Source organism: Buteo buteo, chromosome 2 (genome assembly GCF_964188355.1).
Source record: "Buteo buteo chromosome 2, bButBut1.hap1.1, whole genome shotgun sequence".
NCBI lineage: Eukaryota > Metazoa > Chordata > Aves > Accipitriformes > Accipitridae > Buteo > Buteo buteo.
The window spans coordinates 24,113,704-24,130,658 of record NC_134172.1 but is presented as its reverse complement, the minus strand read 5'-3'; the positions used below and the strand labels follow the sequence as shown (position 1 = coordinate 24,130,658).

The window sequence follows — 16,955 nt, the reverse complement described above, 5'->3', positions numbered from 1 at the left end:
CTTTACAGCTGAATCAACCGCATGCCTTTTTGTAATTCATAAGCCCCCTGATTCTGGGGCTGTAGGAGAAAAATTAGTTTCTGATATATTAAATGGCCAGTATGGGTTGTAGACTGCTCCCATATTTATTCTCTTTGAAAGAAACACAGAATTGCTGGCCTGGACAGTGAGAGCAGTCGCTGGGAAGCCACCCCTGGTGCCAAGCAGCAGTTCCCAAAGCTGCAATCCTGGCTTGGCATCTCCCATGGGTGCCGAAACAGAGGGCATGAACTCACTAAGGAGGTTCTTTGCACACGTTGGCGGCCACTACCAGTACAACTGATCTGTGTACAGTGAAGGGATAAACCCCCTGCACTTCTGCAGCATAGCTCTGTATTTCTGTGCAAAGGGCGCAGGACAGAATGCTGCATTTCCATTACTCAGCTTCAAAAGCTCACTTTAAAGGCAAGCTGCTTCTTGTACTTGTGATTCCCTTTCCTTTAAATAGCCTCCTGCATGTAATTCCCCAAATGGTGCTTTTCATCAGATGTCACTCAGGACTAAGCATGAGCATTTGTGGATGACAGTCATCTGAACACTTTGCAGTGACAGCAGAACACACAGAAGAGATGCTGCTGGTGTTTTGTTTTTTTAATACCACTGAGATCCTGCTGATTTCCTCTGTGTTCCTTAGGTTATCCACCTGTGCAAACCCTGTACATGTGAGAATGGCTGTCCCGGTTTCGGCTGGGATAATTTTCTTCCTAATAGCTGGTATAGTGCTATGTTTTGGGTTCAGTATGCAAAGAATGTTGATAACACTGATGTTTTCAGTTGTTGCTAAGTAGTGTTTAGAATAAAGTCAAGAATCTTTCGGCTTCTGATGCCCAGCCAGCGAGAAGGCTGGAGGGGCACAAGAAGTTGGGAGGGGACACAGCCAGGGCAGCTGACCGAAACTGGCCAAAGGGGTATTCCATACCATGGGATGTCACGTCCAGCATATAAACTGTGGGGCGTTGGCCTGGGGGAGGAAATTGCTGCTCAGGAACTAACTGGGCATGGGTTGGCGCGTGGTGAGCAATTGCACTGTGCATCACTTGTTTTGTATATTCCAATTCTTTTATTATTACTATTGTCATTTTATTATCATCATTATTAGTTTCCTCCTTTCTGTTCTATTAAACTGTTCTTATCTCAACCCACGAGTTTTACCTTTTTCCTTCTGATTCTCTCTCCCATCCCACTGGGTGGAGGGGAAGTGAGCAAGCAGCTGTGTGGTGCTTAGTTACTGGCTGGGGTTAAACCACAACAATGGCTCTCCTGAGTATTTATTTCCTCTCTACTACTGATTTTTCCTATGTAAGTCCACCCTTAAAGTCCACCATCTTTGGCTAATAATAAACGCATCTGCATATAGTGAAAGGTTTAGAAAAATAAACATTTGAGAGAATTTCTAGATCTAGGTGACTATTATTGCCAAATAGTGACTCTGTATTTGCAACCAAACTGAATTGGTGGGCAACAGGGGAAAGGAATTACTGATGTAATTTTCGGTTTTCCAAGTATCATTTCTAGTCTGTAATAGGGTAGCAATAATCTGTTATTTCATAAAGAAAGTCACAAAAGACAAGTAATTTTGATTCACAGTACCAAAAGGACCAAAATCTGTGTACACAGATTTGCACATGTGGCATCCATAACTGTCATATCAGAACACCCTGATGTAGCCATTAGTTTACCTCCTTTAGGAAAACATTATCAGGAAGAACAGAATTTAATTGTCCACAGTTATGCATGAAGTTTCTGGAAAAACTCGGAAAAGTAGATCATTTTCTCCACTAAGATGGCCATTATCCCTTCAGATTTTCTACCCATGCTTTTGGGAAGATGTCATACTAATAGCCCTGAACTACAAGGTGAAAAATAGCCCATAGGGTCAAAACCTGCTTCTATCTTGTGCCTAAAATGCCATTTGATAAGAAAACTCCTGTAAGCTTGAACTTTGTCATTTTTTTCCTGCAAGGTTCTGACAATGAGAATTTGCACCAACTATTCAAATACACAACCACGTGAAATAAAACTTTAAGACTAAAAGAGATATAGAAGTGCTGATTAAAAAAAAAGAATGGAAGGACCTTGGTGATGAATTTATCATGCTTCCCATACTTCTCTTACCGTCTCTAAGCCCTTTAAATTCACACACAAGCAGAACACATACGTATGTAATTTAGCAAAGTTCATTATCTTCATAGTCTATTTTTATAGCTACCTCCTTGAGCAGAAGCTATTATTGATTCCCTCACTAGGGGGAACTTGTGTCCAGCTTGGCTTATTCACGTTACACTGCATTCTAATGAACACAGTCCTCCTAATGTCTCTTTAAAAACCTTTTGCTCAGTAATACTCTGCTTGCATAATACAGCAATCAAGAAGCTAACAGAGGCTGCACTCTTATCGCTGCGAGCAGAGCTCAGCTACCATCCTGCCAAACAAGCAGCAGCTCAGATTGCTCATATTTTAGCAACAAAAGGAATCCCTATATTTGCAATGGAAGAAAATAATAGTCTACTCCACAAGGTCAGTCAGGTTTCATGCTTGTCTTCTGCTCATTTAGGTCACCCATTTTTGCCAACCACTGGATACACTCAAGGAAATTTATCTGTCTGTATAACACTAGGGAAAAATGTAATTCTCCCTCTCTCTGTTATGGACAGTTAAGAATTTCAAAAGTGTAACAGATATATCTGATATTGGTCATCTTTAAATAAGAGTGATGAAGCTTTTGTTGACCATACCCTACACATTAGTATGTGATGACAGCTAGAAAATAATTACTCTTTAAATGACACTGTCCCAAGTTCCTTCATCAGGACACCACCAAGTGCGGGTTCCTGGGGACCATGGGTACAGAGTCTCATCAGCTGCCTTTTTTAACACTTTCCTGGTCCAACACATCTGTGATAAACTCACCTCTTATACTTCCACCATCTCTTACCAATAATCCACTAATAAAACAGAACATTCTCCTGCATGATGAAGAGAATGAAGAACTCTATCCTTCACGACAGCAGTGGCAAAACAGGTTTGAGCAGAAACAGTTGAAACACAAAGTCCTGTATTGTTTCTTGTGTGATCAAATAGCTGAAAGCCAACATAGCATTACTGGAGGGAACTGATGTGCCTTCAGTATTCTGCAAACCCATCGGGGCGTTTCCAGGTCTCTCTCACATTTCATCCTTTATAGGTTCTAATATCTTGGTCGCTTTTCAACTACCATTAAACACCAAGCAGCGTTCTTGTAACTCCCTACATGCAATGCCTTGCTGTAATGACTAATGTTGGACCTTCTACCGAGCAAAACCCAATCGCACTGTACTTACTAGCTATGCTCCTAGCATCTCAAGCTGCCTTGAGTAAGCAAGAGTTCATCGCTGTGCAGCCTCGAGAATGAATTCCCTAACTCATCCCAGATTCTACCTTGCAGTGGGAAACAAGATGTTTTCCTGTTCTAAAAAAGCAGCTAATTACCCTCTGTGTCCTCACATACTTGCTCTTGTAAGCAAGGGAGAAAACTGAGGGGCAGTGAGGAAAGAACAACTTCCATTTTTCTGTCCTTTCCTATCCAGTAGCCTGCAAATGGAGTAAGGGAAAGCAGCGTTCATTTTTTTCCGTGCAGGCAGGATTACAACTGCAGGAGAACTAAGCAGAAGCATTTAGGAGGGAAGAGAGGTCTTACCTCCCTGCATGGCTAGCTGTTACAATAATTTAATTTGTTATTCTTCAAATACCCTATAACATCTACTTCCCCCCCCCGCCCAAGTCAGCACAATCAACTAGCTTCACTACTTACTAAGTTTTATACATGATGTGCAATAATTGTGAAGTAACAAGCAATACAGGATTATAAATAAAAAGCAGTACAAATAACTGACTGATAATTTTTGTTCAAGACTGATTGTGTAGGTCCAAAGAAAACATGTCAATGCATCTTTGGAGCAGAAACAGCAAGTCCAGTATAGTTTGTAAGCACTGCATGATTTGGGCCAATTTGCCATTAATTCTTAAAGAGTGTCTGGTGCTTCACGGAAAACTTCTATATATAGAGACATTCTTGCTTATAGATCATTTTTACGTTTCTCTTCCTTCTTCCTCTATTACTGCTCCGTGAAGCCAACATGCTGATCCAGGATTCAAGTCAGGGGAGCTGTCTCCTGGCTCAAACTGATGGCAGGGGGAGAACGAAGAAGTTTCTTAACTCTTTCCTCACCAAAATTATATTTAGTATTACTGACTTTTTGGAATAAATGGTGTCATTTAATAAATTTCTTCTTAAAAAGCTTATAAAACAGCTACCCAGCACTCTTTGTATATGTAACTTAAAAGCAAGGTAAGAGAGCTACCATCATTAACACTACAAAGAATATAAAAATGAGAGCACTTTAGAAGAAATACAAATCAAAAAACAATCAGATAAAGCTGAGCTCCATCTGGCTGCAAAAATACCCAAATATCAGAGACAAGTTGAAAAATCCAGCAGAGGAGGAAAAATAAATTCTGCTAGAGACTAGCATCTTAATACTTCACAGTAACTGATTCTGATGAACACACTTATTTATCTCAGGCAGCTTTTAGGACTCGCCAATGGGGGCAAGAGGCAGTTATCATGAGTAAATTTAACAGCAAAAGTTTTGCAAGTTAAATCTCTGTTTCAACACACATTCTGCACTAAAAATGGCTTTTGTAATTTAATTTAGTCTACTTCTAAATCAGATTGGAAAATGGCACTTTCAGCAAGGAGAATGTCTGGATGGGCAGCTATTGCAGAAAAGCCATTAGAGAACAGCTACTCTAGACTATTTCCCTGCACAATCAGGTCACTGCACATGCGGCCAGTCTGCCCAGAAAAGAGACGTCCTATTGTCTTCAAAGACACTAACTATTCAATGTGACAGCTTGCTGGATCCAGGCAGCACAAATGGATTTGCTTTTGTGGTCTAGACACATGATGCCTCTGAATAAGGCATTACTTCCATATTTTAAAGCTAGACCTTATTATTTTAAATTAATCTGTAGCGAGATCCAGGGAATCGTACACCTCTCTGGCGCCCATGTGTGTGACCGTGCACGCTGACAATCCAGCGCTGCTTCAGCTCAAGCAAATGGCAAACTTCCTCCTGGTCTACGTGGGGCAGGACCGTGCTTCCTTCGGGCAGGACTGCCACACCAGGCCGTCTGCTCTAGAGGGACGCGTGTGACTCCTGTTAAAAGTCAAGAAGAAAGGAGAGAAATTCCCCTCTTGCGTGCTGGCTTCGAGGGGAGTTTTCACGCTGGCACCCCAGCACAGAACTCGGCTCTCTGGGAGGATGTATAATACTGCTGACTTCAGGTTTACCTTCCCAAGCTGACCATTTCAGAGCCTCCCGGATTGCTATTGCTGCAGGGACTTCTGCTGACTTTGATTGTGTATTCTTCCTATCACTGATCAAAACAGTTCTGGTAAATGACTGTCAGAGGAGTGTGCTGTAGCCAGCAGCTTCCCCTAAGGACAGTCATAAAGTCTAAATATTGCTAGTGTTTAAATATATGGTAGGTATGGTGGTTTTTTTCCTCAAATTACTTTCACATGTGAGCTTTTGGTAGGAAACTCTTCCATTGATCACATACTGTTTGCCGTTGTTTTTTTTTTGGTTTCTTTTAACTGGCAAAAGGATCATCCAATCTCACTCAAGCAGGGAACCAAAACTGTGCTATTTACAGCATGAATTATTTCCATCCAATAGGTTTGACAAATAAGAGGATTTAATTAGTCAGAGAGCAAATTAAGCATAATCCCATTATATGAATTTATTTTTATTCACAAGATTATCTTCCCTGGACAAAAGAGTTTTGGAAAGAAAAGAAAGATACTTTTAACTATATTATTTAATAGCATAGAGGTTTTAAGTAAATATTCCTTAATGAGAAGTGCTTTTCTTTCAGCACAGATCTCTTCTGTGATGTCTACGATGTCTTGTACGATTGCCCTGCTTGGGCAGAGATTCACAGTTAAATGGAGATATACATGTCAAAAGGAATGAGGCAGGTTGTTATCAGACAGAGTGTGGGACAGCAAAGGATATTCAAAACATACCAACAGTGTTTCTAGAAGTAATTGATTTAGACACTTCAAAAGGCAATGTTATGATGGAGAGTTAATCAAGGGCAAGTTTGTGAAAATAACTTCCTAAAGCATGTTCTGACATAGATAAATTGTAGCTTTTCATTCTACCAGCTGAAAGCTGCTTATCAGATTTCTTCTTCCAAACAAAAATCACCTCTAATCTGCATCAGCATGGGAAGTTTTACTACAAAAGGATGGGGGTTTTGGTTTTACTTTTCTTCATTTTCTAAAAAGCTAAAAGCCACTGAAATTGGAAGTTGAAAAATTCCTTCTTGAATATTGGTAGAGATTACTCTCCTGCTCTCCCTCCCCCCCAATACACATGGGTTTAAAAATTCATAGTATTTAAGTTAATATTACAATTTTGTTTTTCGAGTTGCTAGGCAACATCAAAAAATAAACGTCCCTGCTCTGAGCTCATACCTTCATTATTCTTCCACTCTTACAGAATTTGTTACATAAGCCTTCCAGGGCTAAATCCCGCTACTGTTCTAGCAACACCGCCATTACTTGGTGTACTATAAGGGAAACGTTTTTAACATCATAGCCTCAAGGTTTTTGCAAGGAAGTCTAATGGTTCCATTTATTACTAGTGTCTGAGAAGCTTTGTAGTTTTTGCCATCTCTACTAATTTTTCCCCTTAAATCACCTGTCAAGTGTTTAACAAAAGTATACACCAGTTTTCATTATTTAATAATTTTAATTATATTGGGGCAGAAGGCAGGGCACATTGTCCAGAGAACAGCTTGCACTGCTTTTGTCCCCTCAGCGTTTCCTTCCAGAATGCCAGAACAGAAGAGACTTATTAGAGAAAATTACTTCCATACGTAATTACTGGTTAATTATATTTCAAAAGGGAAAGTTTAGTTCTGCTTGCTGGACCACCAGCCCTAGTTACTGGTGTACGTGAAAGATACTGCCTTAATATTCACTTTATCACATTATTAATCACATTCAGTTATTGACAAAATTATTAGAACAAGTAATAAATGAAAGCACAAGGCAATTCAAAACACTGCATGCCTTTTCCTTCATCCAGCCTCACAACACGCTCATGTTCAGTTTCTATTTTTCAAGCTGGAAGTGGAAGCAGATACACACTGGGATTGGATCTACCATCCCAGTGCTGCAAAGGAAGGCTGTCCCAGCTCCTCCTCAGCCTCTTACAGCCCCACACAGACAGTTCACGCTCCTGCTCTATGCACTCCTGCCTGTATTTCCACTAATCTCCAAGTCCTCTCCAACTCAAGGAGCTGCACAAGCACAATAGTCTTTTTTCCACTTCTGAAATTTTGATGTCCACCTCTTCTCACCTCCTACTGCATGTCTTCTGTAGGTGGAGCTACAGGGCCATCTACATGATACAACATATAGTCCATTATTAAAACCTGTTCGCAGAAGACATACTATTTGTTTCCAGGTTTATTCCCTTAGTTACATAATAGTAGATTATTTACATATATCACTACACTTTGGCACCATCCTGATTCCTTCAATGTCCTCTTAAGCTCCACCATCATGCCATACCACATCTGCTTTGCCACAAATGCAACTCAGATGGTATATGAGGTGGGGAGAGGATCAAACGATCCATTCACGTCACTTTCATCTGTGTAAGCCACAACATCCATTTAAAAACTATATACATATTGAGAAACAAGCACAACTGCCTCCTGTGATCCACTACACCTCTCCAGCGGAATCATGATAGTGAGAACATACCTCAGGAAGCTACACCGTGAAGCATCGGAGGAAGAGCTTCTTTTCCTTTCAATGCTGAGGTTTGTCTACTACTCTGCAATTATATCTGCACCTATTATGTAGATATTGTACATGGTAAAAAACTGGGTTTGGTAGCTGCCATTTCTATGGCAACACATAAAATATGAAATTCTTTGAGAGCAGTTAGTTAAAAAATCTGTATTCCTCAGTGTATTTAGTCTTCAAGAATAATTTAACCTTCACAGCTGAGATAAAAAAGGACGTAAAAATCAAATTGTCAAGGAACTTGTAAACTACAGAAATAGTGTAACTATGAACTTTGTGGAGGCTTGGTTTTCTCTTTGCAATTTGCAAATCAATCTTCATATTACCAGTGAATCTGATCTAGAACCAAATGGTCTGGATCTGATTATATTAAATTCAAACTTCTGGGGGCAGGGAACACATTTTCCTGAACGTGTCCATTTCTCACGTGTAGAAAACCCAATAAAACCCATGGAGAAGTGCCTGAAGCCCCAGGCCATGTGCACAGCTGCATGTAGTCCAAATGCAGACCATCTATCCAAGTTCAGAGGCACGTACTCGTACCCAGTGTCAGATCAAGCAACAGCCTGCAAAAGTTTTTGTTAAATGATTATTTTCTGTCTGTCATGGAGCGTATGAATGTGGTGGCAATCAGAAGTTAACCAAATTCACAACAGAAAGGAATATGTTTTATTTTTAAACTACGAAAATATAAGTCAATCTTTTCTCTGGGTCGATTATCGTTGCTACCACATGGGAAGCTTAAATCAGCGACTTTTACAAATCATCTTATTTACAAATAATGTGCAGTGAACTCACGGGTAGAGATGTACAGTAACCAGCTTACATGTTCTGCCTGACAGCAGCTGTCACTCTCTCCCTATAAACACTATGAACAAAAACCAAGCATCATTTCACCTCCATGAAATAGAGCAAAACCCTACTGCAGTCAAGTTTAAGTAGGCACTGATACTGCTTATACCCAAGTATATCCTCACTACTTCTTTTGAGCACAGAAAACATTATCTTCATTTTGTGGAGGAAGGAACATCAGGAGATTTTGACTCTACAAAAATCAATGGCAATTTTACCACTGAAGGCAGGACGTCACCCAGAAAAAGTAAATACCAGACTTTCAAGTGTATTTAGAAATCTATTATGGCATTAAATGCAGTCAGAAAGCACTGACCAAGCACAACGGAGTACATAAAGTATTGTGCTTTATAAAGCTATAAAAAGAGTTCCCCAAGATACTCTTCTCCATATTCTGCCATCGCTTTACATTAATACATGGTTGAGATATCAGGCACAGGGGAAACATCCTCCTCTGTGAAGAAGCTAGTAATTTAAAGACAACAAGATCATGTCAAAGATGTACAATAAGTGTTCGGGGAGGAGGAAGAACAGAGAAACAGTACTCTGAACTTCATTTACACACAGTGCACAAGAAATAACACATTTTAAGGAGGAAGAGCAAAAGGGTAGATGTTTAACCCCTTCACTCCAGAGTCCTTTGCCACACAGGGTTAAAAACAGTGTTGAAAATATTTTTCTGGTATTTGGTGTGATTAATGAACTAGCAAATGCTTTGATACTGTCAGTGAAGAATAAATCCCATTTCCATATTACACACTGCGGAATATGTGGTAGTACTTTAAAGTCCTTCATACAGCTCTAGATGTGGATCTAGAGGTCTAGGTGCAACATAATGCCTCTATACTACATGGGATGTAACTGAGGACTTAAAATGGAGAATGCTGGTCTTACAGTTTTACTCACTGAAGCCAATGAAAAACAGACATCTTTATATAAAGCATAAACCATTTAAATGGGGGCTAAGAAGAATACAGCTGAGCAAGTGCTGGTTGTTCAGTCCAGCTGGTGGGAGCTGGAAATGATACAGGAGGTACAAAGTTTCATTTCTACTGGGATCTGTAGTATTCATTTCTGACAGAAGAGGACAAGGCTAGAAAGAAGTCTTGGACAGAAATTTGGTGTACAAGAATAGAGAGATTAATTATATTGCTGTAAATCCTACTGACATCAAGACAAATATACAGGGAAGAAGTCATGATCCCAACCATCTGTTTACGGATAAAGAAAAAAAGTTTTTCAGCCCCTTCAGATTTTAAGAAAAACAAGACAGTGCTTGGGAAACAAAAGAAGCCAACAACCCATAAAACCCTACTAAGCAATCCTGATTATAAAAATGAGAATCCGTATCTCTTTATGTTCAAACCTGTAAGGTGTACTATGAAATAAAACCACTCTCCCACAGTAGTGTGAAACACAAGAGATATGGGTATGTCAACAGTAGAGAATGAGTAAGTTGTGTTTTAATGTATACGTCTCCATAACATCAATGCATCTGTGCTTATTATTACCAACACTAGAGAAATGCAGCAGGGAAAGGTGCTGGAGTGCATCTCCAACACAAGAACAAGGTTGGACATATTCGTTTACCCTAAAACTTCTCCAGGGCATAGACTGTTGTTCTTCATTTTATTAATTATGCAAAAAGGTATTACTGCTTTAATTTGCTTGCTGTGCATGCAAGGCAGTAAGTTTGTTTTGTAATGAAAAATGTCATTTGGAACAGTATAAAATAGATGTAGCAGATTGTCTTATTTTGAAGTCAGCCTGCTTTTTCTGGCTGTGTCTTTCATCAGCATCAATGGAGCCACCCTCAGCCTTAAGTAGACTATGCTGCTTCTCCCCCTTCTCTCCCCAGTTCTCTCTCAAGGACAGAAACTGTGGTCATGAAAATACAGATTGTTTATGGTAAACATCCTAAAAAGCAATTAATTATTTTTGGCTGCCATAATAAGCAAATATGCCTAATTTCTGTAGAAACCATGAAAATCTCTGCACTCCCAATCAGAAGCCACTGGGTTTATATTAGTACGTCATGATCTCAGCAAAACGTATGAGAATCTAAGGATTAAAACATATTTGTAGTATTTCTGTCCTTTCTCCACTCCCTCCTCTAAAAGTGAAAAGTATTTCTGCTTTTTAGAGCAGAAATTATACTTCATGGAGTAATGATGACAACCACATGGATTCTAAACAAAAACAATGGCTTGCACAAACAAGCACCCACTGTACTGCTAATACGCTAGAGAGAAGCACTACATTATTGCCTGGTAATACAGTCATAGCTTTCCATCTCTGGTATTTGGTCAATTTTCAGATAAAAGTGTGAAAATTTAAGCCACTGAAAATCTATTAAGGAGAGATGGCAACATAACTAGCACTGAAGAAAGCAGGTCCTGAAATGAAAGACAAAATCAGAATAATGAGGGTAGAGGTCCTATCCTGACAAGGCACAGATCTGGCAGTGCAAATGAATTACAACAACTTATTTGCCAGTTAAGGATTTCTCCAGCACGGAGCCATCCCAGTCATCATCCATCCTCCTTCCCTTCACAGTCCAAGCACAACAGGGATGGGGAATGACAGGGTACCACCATGTTCACGCTGCATATTGCTAGTTTGACAGCCCTTAGGGTGCTAATGTAGCCCGCACAAGATAGAGTGGCTGCTCTACTTATTAAATTAGGCTACTCTAATTTAAATTGGTTGGGATGAGGCCAAAATTCTGCTAGAACTGGCATGCTGCAGTCAGGGCTTAAATGCATCTTTGTTTAACATCTTTGCTTGCACAGGAAGATGCTTACTTCAGCTGAAGTGTTAGCTGGAGCCTAAGCATAACGCCTTGAATACCTTCCTCTCCACCGCTTTGTGAAGCTAAGTGGCCTGACAAAGACGCATTTTGTTTAGTGGTGTTAATGCCTTCCCATCCCAATAACACAAGTGCTCCAGCAGTTTGTCATGAAGCAAGTTGGACTTGTCTCAAGATTGGGAGCCTCAAGCCTGCAACACTAATTAACTAACCTGTATTGATCTGTACTAATATATACTGCACACAATAGGGTAACTAGCTTTTCATATACAAAAGTAAAAACCATATTCCATATTAAGAGAAAGCTTTTGTGTCCCCACCACAGGGGCATGGAAATTTGGCCATAATTGAGAAAGCTCCATAATCAAAATCAGAACCATTTTACTAGCAGTGAGCAACTAGCAATGAGGCAGGCTGCAGCTATAACACAGCTGACAGGAAGGACTTGGGATGGACTGCTTCTTGTGGAGAAAGTAAACATGAGTCAGTCTTCCCCATCTTTTTCTGAACAAAGGAAAACAAAATAGTTTCTAGAATCACAGATCAAAATCAGTTTCAGGAAGAGTGTGGTGACACTTAGCGCTAGGGCACCACAGGAAAAGTGCCATTTCCACAGTTAAGGGAAACCCCGAATCCATTCATTGCACTCTTTTTCTACTATTCAAATTTATATCATATTCAAATTTATTCTTCATTAAATTCTACTGCTTTACTCTCTAATACAGCCAACTTCTGACAAAAGATTTATAAGCATGCTATTTGAAAATACATCACCTTCTTCAGCAAACAGAGGCAGGAAGGAAGCAAAAATGTTATTTCCCCTTTCACCACCAGCCCCTGCCCCGCTTCCTCCAACACGCTGGTTTCGTGCTCATTGCTCTACTTCTGGATGTGATCATAAACTGGCTCAAAACACTTGCCTCGCATGGACAAAACCCTACCGATTGTCTATACAGATCCAAATTTCTGGCTCCTTTTTCTTCCTCTCTTCCTCACAGCATCTACCTTTCTCACCTTCCATTCTTCTTTATTCACTTCTTTTTCTTAACAACCTTCTGGTACATAATTCAGAAGGCATAGTGCAATAACTGACGGGGAAACACCAGGACAAGACTTATGCACCCCTTAATCCTTACACTTCAAAGGCCAGCATGGTATACCAGCCAGCAATGACAAAACAAACCAAAACAAAAATAAAGAGCCTAAACCACATGATTCTGGAAAAAGTCCTGTTCACAATAGCAAACATTATCCTGCAATGTAAAAAACTGAGTGCATTTTACAGCTTATATTGATTAGTCATTCTGTCCTTTCAAAATATTTCATGAATTTTGCTTTTTTTAAAAAATCATTTCCATGTACTTTCCTTCTTGATAGTGTTAGTCAATCTCAAAGTGATTTACAAAAGAAGTCAGTATTATGTTTCCTATCTGACAGGCAGGAAACTGAGCTAGAGACAACAGACGGACCGAAGGTCAGATAGCTGGCTGCTGGCAAAGATAAGGCTAGTTTCCATTTCTCCAGACTTCCAATTCAATGCCGTACTGAATACGTCTCTCTGTGGGTGAAATCAAGTTCTTTCAAGATAGTTTTTACATAAAATGTTTAATAATTGCAAAATGGTACTTTAAAAAAAATTTTGTCTAGAAGTGGCACACAATGCTACTGAAGTATATTTGCATATATACTATATATTACTTGATCAATAAAACTCAGTCTTCTCTCCTTTTAGACAGAAAACAGATTTCTGTACACTCGAGTGAAGACCTTACTGTATTAACATAATAAATGCAGTGAGACATTAGTTTCAGACAAATGAAGCCATCTAGGGAATCACAATGAGATGTTACCTACCAAATTTTTGGTCAAACCTCCATGCTGGAACGTGTGCATTGTGCTTCAAGTTGCTGTTTGTTGGCAGAGGCACTGTTACATAGATGGGGCCATTCACGGGGACTGGAGTCCCATCGCTGCTGAGGAGATGAACACTGACTGCAGTGACAGGGGTGAGGTCATACCTAGTGCTGTTTCCTACCGAGAGAATGAATGAACATTGTGACTACAGCATTTCCCAGAATTTAAGATATACCCGTGTGGTTCAACACCGCAGTACCGCACCAACATACTTCTCAAGGGATGGTAGTAGCTATCCTCCCTGCCTTACAAAATTCACAAGAAAGACGTACAGGCTTCTGTATATTTCACTTAATTTTGGAAAATTCTGAAGACAAGAAAACTACAATGCAAAAATCTCCCGCATATATTTTCTCGTCTTAATTCATCTTAAATAAATATGTATGAGTATCACAGCCATAATCACAGCAAAAAAAAGTATCTCACAAGCCTTTATTATAGCCTCACACGCCTATATTGTAACTAACGAACACCCAAACATGCAGTGACACCGCAAGGATGATCGGTCATATGTTTAAGAATGCCAGGATGTATTTCCTTTGGCCTTTCACTGAAATAAACCAAGCTAAGCGGATTATTAGGGTACACAGTGTTACCTTCTTATCTAAGATAATAATTATTCTTTACGTTTAAACTGCATGCCAATGGACGTTACTTCATGACAACACGATTTAAAAATGCGCTATAACCCTTCAACCGTTTAACCAAATGAATCAATGACAGGGAAAAATACCACATATATATATATATATATGTATTCAGGGGAAAAAAATGCTTGAGGTTTAAAACCAAGGAGATCTGGAGCTCAAAGCGACAGCAGCAGTAGCTTAAATTGGAAGAGATGGAGCTTCCAGTTTTGCAAGGGGCTTGAGCCAGCCAGGTCCACGCTGCTGTTAAGAGCTGCAGCCCTGCCGCCTCCTGCGCTGGTGCAGCCGCTCATCCCACCGCAGGGCTACTCTGAGAGAAGGAACAGGGGTGCCTGGCTGGCAGGGAGCGGGGTACCACCTCTCCTGTAATCCTGGTGCCTGACATCAGCATAAGCTGCCTGTAAAAGCACACGCGCACCCAAGAGCAGTATGCCGCCTGCGACACCAAGGCACAAGGGGTCTACAGGAACATGCAGTATCTCAGTGACAGTGTTCCTCAGGATGAGTACCTTTGAGGGAATGGTGGGAAAGCATTAAGACCTTTATCATTTCTCTTAACAGTGAGTAAGTCTCAAGGAATGGCCTTTATCAAATTCAATGTCCCTGAGTAATAGCTCACCAAAGTTAAGACATCACCAGGAAAGGGGGGTGGGGGTGGGTGGCAGGAAGTGGCAAAGGGAAGGAAAAAAGACACAAAACTTCTCAGAATTTTAAATTCTTTGGATTTTGCAAGAGGTGCCAAACTGAAGACATGGAAAATAACCAGAAGTAACTTGGCATGTGGCTTATTTACTATACCACCTACTCTGAGGCACATTTTCCCTAGATTTCAAGGCAAGTGTCACTGTTGCACAGCTGACACACAAGGGGCATACACACTGCTTTGATCTACTGCGAACGCAGGGGCAGAAGCATATCTTCCAGGGGCAGTGAAGTGCTGAGAAAACAGGCACTCTGAAGATGGCCATGTAAGACAGCCACAGAGCTAACTGAGAGAAAAAAACCAGAAAAATAAGGTTTGGAAATTCAGCTAGGGTGTAGGGGAAGGTTGCCAGCCTACCCAAGCACTTGTATATTATAGGCTCCAATGTGCACAATATCATCCCCTCACAGCCTTAGAATATAAACTAGAGATACAGAGGAGGGAATCTGTGGGGAGAAAGTTGTTCCTTCATTCCTGATCGTTCAATCCAGTGCCTCTGCCATGCACCTATAACTTCTGTCAGATTGATGCTTGTCTCCAGGTCACTGGACTTGGGCCACTAAGTTTCTCAGGCTGGCATCACAGAAATAAATTCCTCCTGCTAAGTATCATAACCTGACCACGTTCTGGCATATACAAATTCCTAATGACAAAAGGTGTAGCTTCAGATTCTAGAAACATTTAGATTAATATCTAAGATTAAATTATGGTTTATATTTTACCTATTTTACCTATTTTTAGATATTGAAAGTTTTGAATTTTTCTTTCAGTACTGTCTTGATAAAGCATATCTGCCTAACATCTGTAAAAATGAGTTTTCAGCCCCAGAAAAAGCATTCTGGTGGTGAAACACTGTTGGCATCTTTTTTACTTAAGATGCACTGACACTTTGCTCAGTACTGGGTTGAACAAGTTATGTCAGAAGATAAAGAAATTTCTGAAATCCACTGACCTCTGGCAAGAAGAAATAATCCTTCATTTGCCACCTTGCACAGTACGTAAATGCTCATTAAAAAGATAATTTTTTCTCTTTTCTGTTGTGAAGGTAAATTAAAATCAATGCTTATGAAACTCTCACATGCTATAAAACTGATAAGCACACGCACAGATTAAATGGGAATGGACTTCAAGAAATGCCAGGTTTCATTTATTTCATGTCATTTTTGACATCTGGTGACCTGTGAAGAGCTCTAAAAATAATCAGAGGAAAATCCACTGTGACTTAGACTTCACTCTTCATAAAGAAACAGCCTACAAAACCAGCAGGAATAATGGTTATTAGCCAGCTTGGTCCATTACTACAGACGATGGAAAGTTTTGTTTAGTTTGGTTAAAAGGACAAGATTTTGTAAAACCATCCTACTGCTCTCCAATTGGTGATTAATACAAACAATAAGCTAATACTATACAGGCTTGTCACTATTTGCAGCTAAATTCTTTGAATTTTATTGTTTGGAACATGCTGATTCATGCAATGATATTTTCACTGCTCCATATTACTACTTCAACACCCAGCTGGGATTTTGTGAAAACTGTTGAACTCATAGAGAGTAGGTTTTAGTTAAAACAACTGTAAAGTTACTCTGGATAAATACTAGCCAGAGAACTGAGCTGACTGAAACAAATGGGAGGACCTCTCCAAAACTCTACAGACATGTAAATAAACTGTGAAAGAACAGAGGAGTAGTTGTGGGGGAGGAGATGGGGGAGAGAGGGGAGAACGGGCAGTGTTCAGGAAGACTCCAAAATTTCCCATGCAAATTAATGCTAAGTTTTTATAGAATTCTAGAATTCGTACAGATTTTTCTTTTCCTCTTGAGAAGATAAATATTTAAAAATCCCCAGCAGGTAGTGATCTCATTTTTTATTCCTTCAAAAGTTTTTCAGGTGAAATTTTCACCAAGTCACTTGGAGATGAAGAAAAGGAAGTCAATCCAAGTTTAGGATTTTAAAGTTTCATGTTTCCACAGCAAGAGAAACTTGTACTAAAAATAGAGGGTGTTTCACCTATGTTATAATGCATGTACAAATATATTGTATTTGTAGTCTGAATTATACCATATTGAATACTACAGTATTCAGAAAACAAGGCTCTTCTCAGTCTCTTAAAGCCCATTTCTTTGC

General features: G+C 39.8%; 1 protein-coding gene across 5 annotated transcripts in view; it reads right to left on the bottom strand.

The window, feature by feature from the left end:
• The window catches only part of FAM171A1 (family with sequence similarity 171 member A1), a 90,222-nt gene that overhangs the window by 8,316 nt on the left and 64,951 nt on the right, over window positions 1-16,955 (bottom strand). For 4 of the 5 annotated variants that reach the window (XM_075048500.1, XM_075048526.1, XM_075048509.1 and 1 more), the window contains one exon: window positions 13,422-13,598. The exons of the other annotated variant lie outside the window; for it this stretch is intronic. In XM_075048500.1, coding sequence (XP_074904601.1) covers window positions 13,422-13,598 — 177 coding nt within the window. The remainder of the gene's footprint in view (window positions 1-13,421; window positions 13,599-16,955) is intronic. 5 annotated transcript variants of the gene reach the window in all.